The sequence below is a fragment of the Panthera uncia genome, chromosome C2 (assembly GCF_023721935.1).
Source record: "Panthera uncia isolate 11264 chromosome C2, Puncia_PCG_1.0, whole genome shotgun sequence".
Taxonomy (NCBI): Eukaryota; Metazoa; Chordata; class Mammalia; order Carnivora; family Felidae; genus Panthera; species Panthera uncia.
This window is the reverse complement of record NC_064810.1, coordinates 109,347,044-109,361,526: the sequence shown is the minus strand read 5'-3', so window position 1 is coordinate 109,361,526 and position 14,483 is coordinate 109,347,044. Positions and strand designations below refer to the sequence as shown.

General features: G+C 35.8%; 1 protein-coding gene across 14 annotated transcripts in view; it reads left to right on the top strand.

Moving 5' to 3' along the window:
- MBNL1 (muscleblind like splicing regulator 1) overlaps positions 1 to 14,483 on the top strand; it is a 205,460-nt gene that overhangs the window by 186,107 nt on the left and 4,870 nt on the right. For 11 of the 14 annotated variants that reach the window (XM_049629676.1, XM_049629666.1, XM_049629672.1 and 8 more), the window contains 5 exons: positions 927 to 980; positions 1,889 to 2,042; positions 9,632 to 9,667; positions 10,360 to 10,454; positions 13,416 to 13,490. In XM_049629676.1, the coding sequence (XP_049485633.1) occupies positions 927 to 980; positions 1,889 to 2,042; positions 9,632 to 9,667; positions 10,360 to 10,454; positions 13,416 to 13,472 (396 nt within the window). In that variant the 3' untranslated portion in view covers positions 13,473 to 13,490. The remainder of the gene's footprint in view (positions 1 to 926; positions 981 to 1,888; positions 2,043 to 9,631; positions 9,668 to 10,359; positions 10,455 to 13,415; positions 13,491 to 14,483) is intronic. The other 3 variants (XM_049629667.1, XM_049629668.1, XM_049629669.1) reach the window with 3 other exon arrangements.

Below are 14,483 nucleotides of genomic sequence, written 5' to 3'. Positions count from 1 at the left end.
GGGTTTCTAAAATTTCTGCTTTGTAAAGAACACCTGTCTCCTCTCCAATTTAACGATACTGCCATTTTCAGTCCTCTTATTTTTCTGTGTGCCATCTAATCAGCCATTGTTCTCCTTCGGTGTGTTCTTTTGCACATCAAGGCTCTTCTCTACATATATCTTGCTTTTAACAATAACATAATCTAGAACTGTTTAGGAAAGTTGCTGAAACAAAATTGTTTTTAGGATTAGCTACCAGATTTTGAACAGTGTGCTATCTAGATCATCTTAAATAATATTGTGGCATAAATATAATTGTAACGCTAGAGAACCTTGACTATGCCATTACATAGAAAGGAGAAAGACAGCAGTACTCAAGGAAGAAATTGGATCATTTAGAACAGAAACACCTATATTCTGAAGGTAAATTTTAATGTGATCTAATAGCTGATTTTAATGAGTCCATTCTTTGTTCTTTGCTTAGCTGTTTTAATGTTGTCCTTTTTTTTACATAAATATATAAAAGACTTAATCATGAAAATAGTCATAAAAAACACTGTGTGGTTTTCACAGCACAGTAAAATAATCACGAGAGAGGTCTTTTCTGTGTTTGTTTATGGATACTTGAGCAAAAATACAGAAGGCAGACTCTCTCCTCCTCTCTACCTTTCACTCTTTTTTTTTTTCTGTTAGAGTATCTTGTTTGTAATTAACTACAAAGAGGAGTTATCCTCCCAATAACAACTCAGTAGTGCCTTTATTGTGCATGCTTAGTCTTGTTATTCGTTGTATATGGCATTCCGATGATTTGTTTTTTTATTTGTTTTTTCTCACCTACCCAAAAATGCACTGCTGCCCCCATGATGCACCTCTGCTTGCTGTTTATGTTAATGCGCTTGAACCCCACTGGCCCATTGCCATCATGTGCTCGCTGCCTGCTAATTAAGACTCAGTCGGCTGTCAAATCACTGAAGCGACCCCTCGAGGCAACCTTTGACCTGGTACTATGACCTTTCACCTTTTAGCTTGGCATGTAGCTTTATTGTAGATACAAGTTTTTTTTTTTTATCAATTTAAAAATATATATTCCTTTTTCTGTTATAAAATTGTAAAGTACAATGAAAAACTGAGTGTGGTTTCCTGACAAAATTAGTGGAAAGACTCTACTGTGAGTACCTGGACGGATATCATACAATGAAAGATTCTGAAAGCCCAGCAGCCCACATTCAGTTTAACTACATTGTAGAATGTTCTAGTGAAATACTTTAAGGACATTAAAAATGTATTTTTGACTGTATATTTATGTACCTGTTTGGTTAGCATGGCTTTAGTGATAGAATTATTTATTTTTTTTTTTTAATATTTATAGTTCAGTGTTTAAGAAAAAAAAAACTTGCATGCTCTGGGACATTTGCATGTGTAGGTAGGTCTGGTGGGGAGGAGATGAGTGGGATGAGTTTTTATTTTACCTGTTCTGGTCACTCTGTACGATTAACTATTAACATTGCTTATACTTGTCAGTCCTCATGGAGCTCGCAGTGCAGCTTTTCTTCTTGCCCCAAATCAGTGGCTTCTCACAGAAAGCCTGAAGCATTATGGGACTTAAAACACTTTAACACATTATAACATGTGCTCTCGTCCTAGTGGGTTGTTTTTTTGTTTTGTTTTGTTTTGTTTTGTTTTGGACAAAAATAATGCTTCCTTTAAAGCTTTTATCTTGCTTTTTTTTTTTTTTTTTTGGATCCCTTTTAATTTTTGTTGATTGGAATCCCACCCCACCCCCCGGGTAGTTCAGTGCTCTGCTGCTTGCTTGCTCATGCTTCCTAACAATTTTAGCCTTCAACTGATTTTTCTTTTTTCTTTTTCTCTTTTTACTGGTATTTGTTTTTTATACTCATTCACTAAACAGGGAATTCCTCAAGCTGTACTTCCCCCATTACCAAAGAGGCCTGCTCTTGAAAAAACCAACGGTGCCACCGCAGTCTTTAACACTGGTATTTTCCAATACCAACAGGCTCTAGCCAACATGCAGTTGCAACAACATACGGCATTTCTCCCACCAGGTAAGGGGTCTGAGCTTATTCATGAACGAATCTGGGGAGCCGCAGATAGATACGCTGGTAGAGCAGATAAGCCAGGCCCCCAGTTTGCCGTTAGCCATAGATAGTTAGAAGGTAAGGTGGTCAGCAGTAGCAGATGAACTGAGGTATCTCATGTGGTTCTCCTTAAAAACTAAGAATCCTAGTGTAATGAGAAATGGATCAAAGATCATTGTGGTATTTTATAGATTTATTTTGGTGTGTGTAATTCGGGATTGAAATGTAGTTCTCTTTTTTTTTTCTCTTTCCTCAACACTGTTTTATGTCTGTCAAGCTATTTTATGACACTCTTCTGCTGTAAGACCCCTTTGCCTTCATGATTCCAGAGTAAATTTGAATTCTATGAAATGACACTTTCAGTTTTGATTTTTATTTTTCAGCCTTTTTGTTTTTGAGGTGGAGAATAAAAAAACAAAACAAAACAAACAAAAAAAAACAAACGCTGACTCTGTGTTCCAGAGCACTTAAAAAGTGTGCCAATCAGTACATTGCTTAAAATCATTATTTTCTCGTGAGCTAATAGAAGTACAAGTTTGCATCTACTGTTGAGTTATACATTTGTCGTTTCAGTGGATTTCAACTTAGTCACATAAACATACTGTAGAACTATCTGCAAGGGTATAAAATTTAGAAACATTAATCAGTCATTTAATTACCTGAAAATTTATTATTTTTATGCACCCTTCATTGACTTCAGGAAATCCATGTTAAACTTCGTATAGTCTGGAATTCAACTAACCAGAGACTCTAATCCTATTTTCCTCTTTACCTCTTAACCTTTCTAAGATAATTACCATGGGTTCAGAGACTTATTTAATAAAATAATTTTATCACTAATTAAATTAATTAATGATGAGGTATGTATGTCAGAGGTCCAGCACCATTAGTATATTATGCTATATTGACAGTACTTAAATGCGTTAGGTTCGTAATGCCACGAGAGAATGTGAGAATTTATTTTTGAATAGCGAACAAAAGAATAAGTTATATTCACATTAGTTTTTAATGCCAAGCACAGCTTCTATACAGTGCATCTCTGAAAGCTGGCCATCCGTATGTAGAATATGTAACAAGATTCGGTGGACTGGAGTATGTGGAATATTACATGACTTACAATGCATACGCCTAGGCACCATGGATAAAGTATTTGTACTTACAAAATAGTCTCTGTGCATTTGCAGTTTGTCCATTTTAGAATACAAATTACATCATTTTGATCTGTAGCATATTTATTGCATTCTGAGGCAAATCACGTTTCTCTTACACTTTATAAGGTTGAAACTTTTTTCTCAACACATACAGGTTTTCAGAGATTTCCAGAATGTAATCTTTATGCTTTTATATAAATTGCCATGCCCCTAGATTTATGCCGTCTTCAGCAAATATATCAAGTTTTCTATAGTCAGATCACTAAACAAAGTTTTAAGAGATTGTGGGTAACTACCATAGTCTCTTTGAAGAAACCAAAGATTATTTTTGTCAGCTTATTTCATTCAGTAAAACAGTGTCATTAGAAGTGAATTTCATTATTTAAAATCTAAAAATAAAAACATCTAACTCTCTCCATATATTATTTAGGGAAACCTAACAGTTCAGTCTTATTAAATGGGATTTACGTTAGTTTCTCCAACAATATTCAGATGACTAAGGCCGTTTCTAAATAAACATAACCATTAATTGCTTGATATTTCTGACAGTAATCTCTCCCTAGAAAGGCTTTTAGTCTGTGGATAAGACAGAGCAAAAGATGCTAGGTAAGGATCAAGTGTGGGAAAAACAAACACATTTGCAATTCAAAATCATACTTCTCTCTTCTAGAAATGAAGTGTTCTTAATGTAAATAAAATGTGTCACAATATATTGCAATGTGCTAAAAAGGTTAAGAAATATTTGCGTTTTTATGATGAATTTTGCATCAGAGATAGTCTATATTCTATTCTTGATATTTCTAATCAATATGATATGAAATTATTACAATAATATAAAATTACATTTATTTGTAAGCCACTTTTAAAGGTCTTAACCTTTATGAGTCACATAATCAGAAGTAGATAATACCTTCATCATTCTTTTAAAATATTGTCGTTATTTGTCATAAGTGCCTGTGTCCAAAAATTTGGCTCTATGACATTAAAAGGTTAAAATGGATAGCCTGTCTTTACTTCTGCCAAACCACTTTGTCAGACAGCCAGAAAAGAAAGAAATCTGATGCAAAGAATGTAAACTAAAATGCCTTAGGGGCCAGGAAGGATATATAAACAAATGGAGCAAGAAATAAATTAGGAGCTGTGAGGTCTGGAAGGCACTGGGGAGCACAGGCCCAATCTAAAGAGGATGGTGAGTGTTTTGACTTAGGCTTCTATTGCCTCAGAGAAATATCTGCCTGGCATGTTGTACCTGTTGTAAACTGCACATCCTTTGTGGCTCCATTTACATTTTAGGGTAGTTGTGTCTCTGCTTCCCGTGGTTAGTTGTGCAGACCTGCACAATCTAATGTAATGGCCCTGATGTCCAGTATTGCAGGTCTTTTTGATTTTTTCCCAGATATTTACCTCATTTGGATGGTTGCATGTGAAATTTCTCTATTTAAAAAAAAAAAATTTATAGCTAATTCAATTTTTTAAATGCCCTTTGAGAACTACAGGAAATCCATCCTACCACACATCTGTGTAATCTCATATATAATACCTGGGAAAAAGGAAGTTCATTTTCCAAAGACTGTGTTATTCTGCAGATGACTTATTTGATTAGAACCTCCCATCTGCCCACAATATAATGATTTGGAAGGTATATTCTGAAGGCTCTTTTGGAACTCAAAAGAAAATAGAAGTTATTTATTTTTTGCAACTTAGAGTTTTAGAGCTCTGTAGTCTCTTGCTTCAGTAATAAGGGGTTTGTATGTGGGTCTATTACATTGAAGTTACAGTGAAGCATAGTTAAGTCATTTGAGGAGGTAACTATGTATATAGACTGGGTTGCTGGCAAAAGATCAAGGTTCAGCGGCAAGCCAGGTAACTAGCTAAAAACAATTATTATATATATAACTTTTAATAACAAAATTAGGCTTATGTGGCATCCACCCGTCTATCTGTGCACTCATCCAATCATTTATCCATCTGTCCTTCCAACCACCTATCTCTTCTTCCCTCTTATCTTCCTTCCCTTCCTTCTTTTCCTTCCTCTGTCCTTCCCAGTTTTCTCTCCATCCATCTACCTATCCACCCATTCATTGATCCATCCATCCACCTGTCTCCCCATCCATCCATCTATCCACCCATCCACCCATGTCCATCCATTCATTGAATCAGCACACATCTATTGTATGCCACATGGTATGCCAGTATTCATATTGGAGATTGCAAATTTATGACCCAAGGGTTAAATCTAGAATCCAGAAGTGCCTAAGAATGTTTAAATAAAATCAAAATGTAAATCCTTTACAAGGTGTGCATTCTGTCCAATCCAAGCCCCACAACTCCCTAATGGTTTCAGGCCCAGTTGTTTCACACATTGTGTTCAAAACAGCTGCCTTTATTGAATATTTGCTCTGTGCCATACTGCACTGGATACTTTATATACATTATCTCATATTTTCTCACAACGACCCCAAAAGGTTGGCATTAATAGTCCCATTTTACTAATGAGTAATTTGGGGCCTAGTCAGATCCAATGATTTGCTCCAAGTTGCATGGCTTGTATGTAAGGTTTAGACAGAACTTGAAATCAGGTCAGGTGGGTTTGACTCAGTCTCTCAAAATCTGTGAGCTCTTTATATCAAGTCCTTAAAAATGATTTGGCCCAAAAAATGAACTAGGCCTTACTGATACCCTGACTCCATGATTGGTGCTTTTATACCCTCCATCTCGTTTAAAAATAAATACAATTACTGGAGTAAATTCATATCCAAGCTTCTTTTTTAAATTTTAGAGATATACTACTTTTTAAAAAATCTTCGCCCTTTAAAACTCAATTAATTATTCATACAGTTTATGTATAATCTAGGGTCTACTTACATTGTAGGTATGGAGTTCACCCTTGACATTGGAATAAGAAGTACCATTTGTATTTACATCACTTCATTTTCTTGAATTCAAATGAAGTCCAACTCTAAACTCTAATCTCACTGGGAGATTAGGCTCCCTTACTGGGGTCTAATTACCGGGATTCAGGACCCCCTTCTCACATCTTCTCTTCCCTCCCATCCCCCCCCCCCCCCCCCCCCCAAGGTGAGGGCCTGTGCCGTCCAGTAGGGTAGATAAGATGCCCATTCTCCATTCTTCAGTCAGCACTGGTCACTGCTGGTATGATCATGGCCCATGCTTACAAGGTCTCAGCAAGCTACACCCTCCAGGGTTCCTGTGACTGCCTCAGGTCCAGGCATGCTTGTCTGAGCTCCTTAGCCTCATAAGCAGCATACGCTCCCTTGGCAGCCTGTGCCCATGGAGCTATGGTGGAAGAATAGACTACATACCCAACTACTCACGTACCCTGCAGACTCCCTGCCTCTTTCCTCTCCCTTCTCCCTCACCATTTTTGCCTGCTTTCTACCCTCAGAAGCACACCTCTCTTCCCTCTTCCTAGCATATTGCCCTCAGTGTGGGCTGATGATTTTTTTAAAAACCTAAAAATAAGTTTGCTTTAAGCAACTTTGGCTTTGGCTTGTGTTGCAACTTACCAGACATAAAGAAACAGAAGGCCAGGAAATTTTCCTGGAGGGGGAGGAGTGAGAAGGGAGGTGGCAAGGGGATGGGGGTGTTTTTACAGAAAAAAACAAAAACAAAAATTCCCAGCTTGTCACTTTTATTATAATTAATGAAATTAATGCAGTTTACTTTCATCTTAGCATAGGATTATAAATCAGGCTTGGAAGTTTAAATCCAGATCCACCACAAGTTATAATCTCTGTATCCCTTTTATTTTTCACCTATAAAATGTAGATAATGTGATTATTTCATAAGGTTACATTTAAATGAGTTTTAAACATAGTTTCATAAACATCTCTTAAAGCACTATCATAGGCAGGTCTAAGCGTTTAGGATAAAGCCTGGAATGTAGTAGGCACTAGGTTTTATTTGTCATTTCTTAAATTCAGTAGTGCAATGGAATAGAATTCAAAACATCAGATAGAAATAAACTGAAGCTGTTGCTGTTTCAGATATCAATTTCGAAAATAATTTCAATTGATTGTGAACTTTTAGTCCCAAATGATACAAATTTTAGAAGATCTTAAATCAGCTTAATACTGCTAATCAGTAGGCTTGAATTACCACATCCAAGTTCAGACCTCCAACCAAATATCCATTATCACTTTCTCTCTCTTCTACTTCTTTCCCTTCTCCTTGAAGTAGTTTTAACTGTGCATACAACGCATTTGCAAATTACCTTCCTACTTGTTTTTCCTGCATCTTCAAATAGGAACGCATTCCTCAGAAACACTTCATTCTGCTATGCAAATATCTTCATAGGGGAAATTTGAAATTGACAAATGCATTCACTGAAACATTTCTTTGTGTTGAAAATTAAGGAAAAAAATTTCAATTGGCTATTTGTGCATCATTATTAGTAAATCAACCCATTGTTGTAAAGATGGATATTATGGTCATTTCAAAGTGATTTTTGGTCTCGGTAAGTGGGTCCTACAGCATAATGTCTTTGTTTTTGTGAATTATTGCACCTGGCTAGTATTTTCATTGCTGCCTTATGTTTATTTGCTGCAAATCCCTCTCAAAACTGTGTGCACTGGTTATAATGGTAATGAGGAAGATAATTCAAACTAAAATTCCAATCATAGAAGCTTTAGGCTTTTAGACAGATAGGATGGTTAATTCATTTTCCGCATGTGCAGGCTAAATTATGTATGGGATGAAATATAATAGGCAAATTACAGCATAATAATGAATGGTAAATTGAAAACCTACTACCCATACAGTATTTAAACCGGCTTTCCTATTCCTTGAATACCACATTATTGCTTTTCCTTCATCTTTTCATCCTCTCTTTCCCAGTCAGTCCTCTTGCCCCACCTTGAGAGGATAACGATTTCACAGGATCTAGACCCAGGATTAAATTTCGCTTGCTCTACTGTCTCACATTAACGTCTTTGTTATTAGTGGTCTGTTTTTGTTCTTCTCTTTCCCAAGTCTGACTCTGTAGTAGTAGCAAATGATAGAGATCTTCAAGCATCTTAACAAATGACTGTCAGGGTAATATTATGCCACCTGGGCGGATGCCTCCCTAGCTCCATTACCAAGTTTAATCACTGATCATTGTGCCCACAGTCTAATTGTGATAACAGACTAATTGCAGCTGTTCCAGGGACGCCAGTTCAGTAATCCTTGTTTCTCAATGGCAGCTTTGTTTTGTAGGGCCATCTCTGACAAGACTCAATTGGCAGATATTTGTCTAACAAATGTTCATCCCAGATGCTGCTAGTGTTTAAATAGGATGTGCCAAGATTTAGATAGAAATATAAAATCATTTGATATTTTAAAACCTAGAAATCTAAAATAATCTCATAGAAAGAACAGTAGTTCTTTATGTGGGAAAGTGCCCTGTACTCGGTAAAAAGAAAAAAACATAAAATTGTATGTTGCAATGTTTATATGTAAAAGAGAACAGGTACTGCATACATAATATTTTAGCATCATGGTTGAACATTGAAAACATCAATGCCAACACCCCATGTGTAATATATACATACATATATATATATATAATTAACTTTTTTTTTCTATGTGAAATATTTGAGAACATTTGCTATTCCAAGAAGTCCTGAAGGTCTAAACCAGCAGTGAAAACCAGTCTGTTTCCCCAGATCCCTGTTAATTAAACCAATTCAGGACTTAAAAGTATATCCTCTCTAAATGTTTGCCTACATTTAAATTCCAAACAAAGGCAATGCAGAAGTTTCACTTTCTCTTTATGCATAATTTATTTCTTGGTATCCTTCCAAATAAAATTCCTGTATGGATGGATGATCACAACCCCTTCCATGTCTGTGTGGTTGCTGCTACAGTGAACAGAGAAATAAAAACCAAGGGAATGAAAATGAATGTTTTGGTTTTATTACATTGTTAAGCCAGTTTTGTGCATTGGATTACCTACCATTTTAATAATAAGTAATTTCTCTAATTATTTAACATGTGCTCAATATAAGGAAAATGTTAATACATTCATATGTTAAAGTCAGAAATAGCAAAGCCGCCAGATGGCTAGTAACCAGATTAAAACAAAACAAATTACAATATTATTTTTAAAAGAATTAGGCGAGTTTAAACTTTTCCCAAAATACTTTTACTTATAGGCAGCAATCAGGAGAAACAAAGTGTACCAGCACACAGTTAAACTGGCTTTTATTCTTCACTTGAGACTAGTTCTAATTGATCACTGTGCTATTGTATGATTTGATTGTGCTGACAGTTACATGCCACTGTTCCCATAATAACAATTTTTCTTCTTTGTTCAAATGAATTTCCTAATTACACGTGTGATGGGATGTTTTAATTCTTTTCCCTTTTCAAATCCACCTTCCTGTTGCAATGCATGATGGGCAGGCTCAATATTGTGCATGACACCCGCTACAAGTGTTGGTAGGTGCCAGCTTTGTTTCTTGATTATCTTAAACCTATGGTGCACCTCACAGCCCCTCAAAATCCACTGCTAAGTTTAACTTGTATCTATTGGGCAAGTCCATTTCCCTTTTACTAACACCTGTCAATTAAATGCCATTTTCTATTTAATTGACATGGACTCACATAAATGTTTTCTTTACACACAAGTTTCCTTTAGTCACCTTTGGTGGATTTTGATTGGACTATGAGTTCTGGTGTGTAAAAAAAAAAAAACTATATCATAAAAGTAATATATTGTATATTTTTATAATAATAAATAAGAGAAAAATACTTTCATTCAAACAAATAACTGTATATATGAAGTAAATACCTGTATTTTGACTTAGATTTTGAATGTCTGACTGTGAACACTATATAAAATTCTTGTTTTTGACGTAGCAAATTAAGCCTGTTTGTGTCAATTTTCTTGATTTGATGGTAACAAGCTTTTTTTCCCCTTTTTTTTCCTCTTTCATCTCCCTTCCCCTTCTCTCCTTGGAATGTTGTCCTGCTTTGCGCTGTGATTGCATGTCACTCGCTGGTGATGATGTCCCGTCACATGGCTTATTGCTGTGATAAATACCATGCCCAATTATCTCCTCCATGTTGCCATGGTTTCCATATTGCTACACTCTTCTGTATGTTTGCTTATATGATTTTCCCTCCGAAAGTTCCCATGGTGCACGGTGCTACGCCAGCCACTGTGTCCGCAGCAACAACATCTGCCACAAGTGTTCCCTTCGCTGCAACAGCCACAGCCAACCAGGTTTGCTAATTTACAGCTTTGTTTCTTAAAAACCAACTCTAATAGGGCTCAATCCAACAGCCCTTACGCACGTGGCTTTCCCATTGAGGTCAGTGGGAATCGTGTGTACGTGAGGGCTGTAGAGGGTGCTTTAATAGCATGGGGTTTCAAAGATACCTCTTGTTGGCCTACACATTCTCTCTATGATGAGCAGCAGAATGCTTTTATGCCATTTATAAGTGCTCCAAAGTTGTCGCGGCTCCATTTCTAAAGCTACTAAAATGATATTTACACAAGCAATTCTCATTTGGTGTCAATCCTTCAGGTGTTTTGACCAATCAAAACTGCAGGCGATTTTAAGGTTTTTATGATAAACATTTGGTATGTACAATTTCTTAGTTCTTTCCTAAATTCTTAATAAAAAGCAAGATTTTTAAATATGTTATAGATGCCACAAATGACCACTCTTGTAAATAGAGTTTTTATAAATTCATTATAGTTTTGTTTGATAAGCAGATTGTACATTAAAAATAAATTGGTGTCCAAGGTTTGATTCTCACTGCTTTAAATGAAAAGCAAACACAGAAACAAAAACCCTAAGTGCTCATATTTCTATAGTTACCCAGCATAGATTTTAGAGAGTTGTGAAGGGAAAAAAGACATCAAATACGGTAAATTGAGTCATTCTGGGTTCCATAGAAGTTTATGGAGTAACAATTTCACAGATTACTCTTAAGTAAATGGGATCTGTTTCAGAAATTTGAATTTTATGATATGCAAGAATGACTATTTAAAAGAAAATGATTATTAAAATATTTAAAATTTAAAAATCGACATTGATTCAGCCAACATTCTCTGATCCTATTTTAAATTATATTCTGGAAAATAATGGTTGAATCAAAGTCAAATTTATGTAAAGTGGGTTTTAGCCTTAATGTATAAGTATGTTTGTTGTGAAAGCAAGTTCAGTAAGGTTAATAGCATGTGAAAACATTTGGAGCCAAATCAAAGTTCAGATAACCCACAGACTAAGGTTAAATGTAGCCAAATGACGTGAAAAAATCACTATGAGATGAGAATCAGGGTATTGCCCCTTGGGAAGAGAAGGCCAGTCAAGCACCATCTGACTTTGTAGATACTGCTGTGAGAAGTAACCACCCTTGTCTCCACAGTACATCATGTACTGTTGAAGAACTGCAAGCTATTAGTGTAGCCATTAAAAACTTTCATAAGCAGCATGCCAAAATGGATGTATTTTAAAGTTTCAGACAAGCTTTAAACATTTCTTGGCAAAGAACCATTAGTTTTTCTGAAGCTTGTCAAAATAGCCCCAGATTTATGCTAACACATCAGACTCATTTACAAGAATACTAGATTGTGCATATGTGGCATGTTAGTAAGTAATCTATGGCAGAAATTTCTTAATGGATTCACCGTAATCCATTTATGAGGCAAATCAATGATGCTGAACTCTCTGTGTACCATGTATGACGACAGAATTGCTGGTGTAAGCAGAACTATAGCAAAGCAAATTCCAACATGCCCTGGGCCACCTGGGTTGTAGGGGACACTTTACTTTTTGCATTGTGCTGTGACCATTTCATGCATAATCTTGGGTCTTCATACTGTTTTACAACCAAAAGAAAGAAAAGGGAAATGGATATATATATACACACATATATTATATCTACATATACATACATATGTATATGCCTACAGTATATTAGCAATGCTGGAAATAGCTGATGCCACAAAATGCAGCCTGCATGCATGCAGAAGTTTATAGCTGGCCCTTCATCTGCATCGATTGGTGTTGAAGGTCCTTGGTATGTTTCGACAGCCCCATCCTTGATGCTTCTACACTGTTGGGTGCAACATCCTGTCCTGCAGCAGCAGGAAAAATGGTATGAGAAGCTTCATTATGCTTGGAGCACATTTTCGTGCCATTTGCCAATGCTGTAAAATTGTGTAAAGATGTCAGCTGAGAAATGGAAATAAAATAGAGACATATTCATTTACACTCCAGACTGTGGATTGTAATATGTTGCATTAGTCTAGGACATCTAAATTGAAAGAACAACAAAATGCCTTCATGTATGTGATTTCACTCTTCTCCCATCAACCTTGCTGAGGTGGGACTAGTGCCATTTTATAGATGAAGAAACTTAGCCATGGAGTAATTAAGTGCTTGGCTCAAATTTGCGCCACCAGGAAATGGATGCACTAGCGTGAGAACCTGTGCTTGCAGTCCTTGGACTGGCTCAGTCTACCGCACTGCCTCTCCCAGGTTAGCAGCAAAAATTCTGGCATGGAGGAGAGTCAGACTACAAATTGGAAGTTCATAGCTTTGGGGACCATTGAAATAAGTCACCTCTATATTGATTTCTTATTGTATTGTCTCTCAAGTTTTTTAAAGCTCTTGCCCATTTATAATACAGTCAAATGTGCAATCAGGATTCAGGACTATGTTCCGAAATAAACTTAAGCTCTTATCTGGTTCTTTTGAAATACTCTCTTAAAATTCTTAACTGGTACGTTTAATTTGGGGGAAAAAAAGTTAGAAACCATAAGTTGAACGAAAATGTTAGAAATTGGTTGCACAAAAATAGGCATTTTCTACTTTGATTTATGGGTTAGTAAATAACTGAAACCACAGGTGTGTGTGTGTGTAGGCCAACAAAAAGGGCTTCTTTCAATTACTGCTGTGCATGAATTTTGGATAGTTTTACTTCTCTTACTTCCTAAAAACTGATAACATTTATAGACTAGTATTTAACACAAAGATTTTTAAAAATGAGTTGCTCCTTTGACATTAAGTTTACATTAACTTACTGTTATGTTGGCCAGATAAGGACTGTCACCTCACAGCTGAATTTCACTTTTCTTAAAAAAAAAAAAAAAAATTAATATTAAAATGTTTTCATCTCTTGGTTGTTGGCTTGCTTGCATGGATCATTCATTAAATAATTTTTTATTTGCTAGATACCCATAATATCTGCCGAACATCTGACTAGCCACAAGTATGTTACCCAGATGTAGAATTTTCATCACTAAACAGTAAGTTCCTTCTGTAATATATAGTGTGTACTTGTAGTGTTTTTTTGAGCTACCATTTGTATGATGTACTTCAGGAAGTTTTGCAGAATTTCAGAGAAAATATTTATATATTTTCTTTTATTTTTATTATTTTTAAATTGAACGTCATCAAATATTTATTGAACAGCTGCCTTGTGACTGGCACAGTTCTAGAAGTAGAATGTACAAGCAAATTAAAGCTTAGACAAATGAGTACATTTATAACCGAGAGTATGCTTCAGTGCTGAAGGTTTTGAGAGGAGGTAAGAAAGGTCTCCCGTTTTTATCTTAGGTGGGTTGTAAGGAATATTATTATAAAAATTTATAATATATGTTTAAATTAGGTGGCAGGTCTGATTGGCTCACAGCTAGTAGTTTGCTGAGCTCCAGTGTAGGTCATCATTTGTTTTATTTTTTAATGTTTTGCTAAATCCTATATGTGAGAACACGTACCCCCTTCACCTCATGATTCACCACACACAGGGTTATTCAGATATAAAGAGTCGGGCTTTAAATCAATGTATACACACACTCACATACATACATATGCATATATCCACATATCCAACTTTAGGTACTTCAAAGTAGTCAACCTTAGAAGATTGTATAATTCTGAAAATGTCATTGTTGAAAAATAATTTGAAAGTCTTGTGATTTTCCTTCAAACACCTTGACTTAGACACTTGGGAAAGCTGGCCATTTTTCATCCTCAGAGGCTATGCTTTATTCAGTATGTACACATTCAAGCTATCATATATGCTCAGGATATTTGTTTCATGTTTATAGTTTTATATTTAAAACGAGCCTCTGTATTTGAAACTGACTCTCGTAAATAAGATGGGTGATCCTTCTTGCTGCTTCCTTTCAATAACACATTTGCAAATGATTTTTTGGTGCTATGTGTTCCGTATGTTACTGTGCCAATGAGATAAATATGAACAGATGAGATAAAGATGTTAATTTCAGCACACTCTA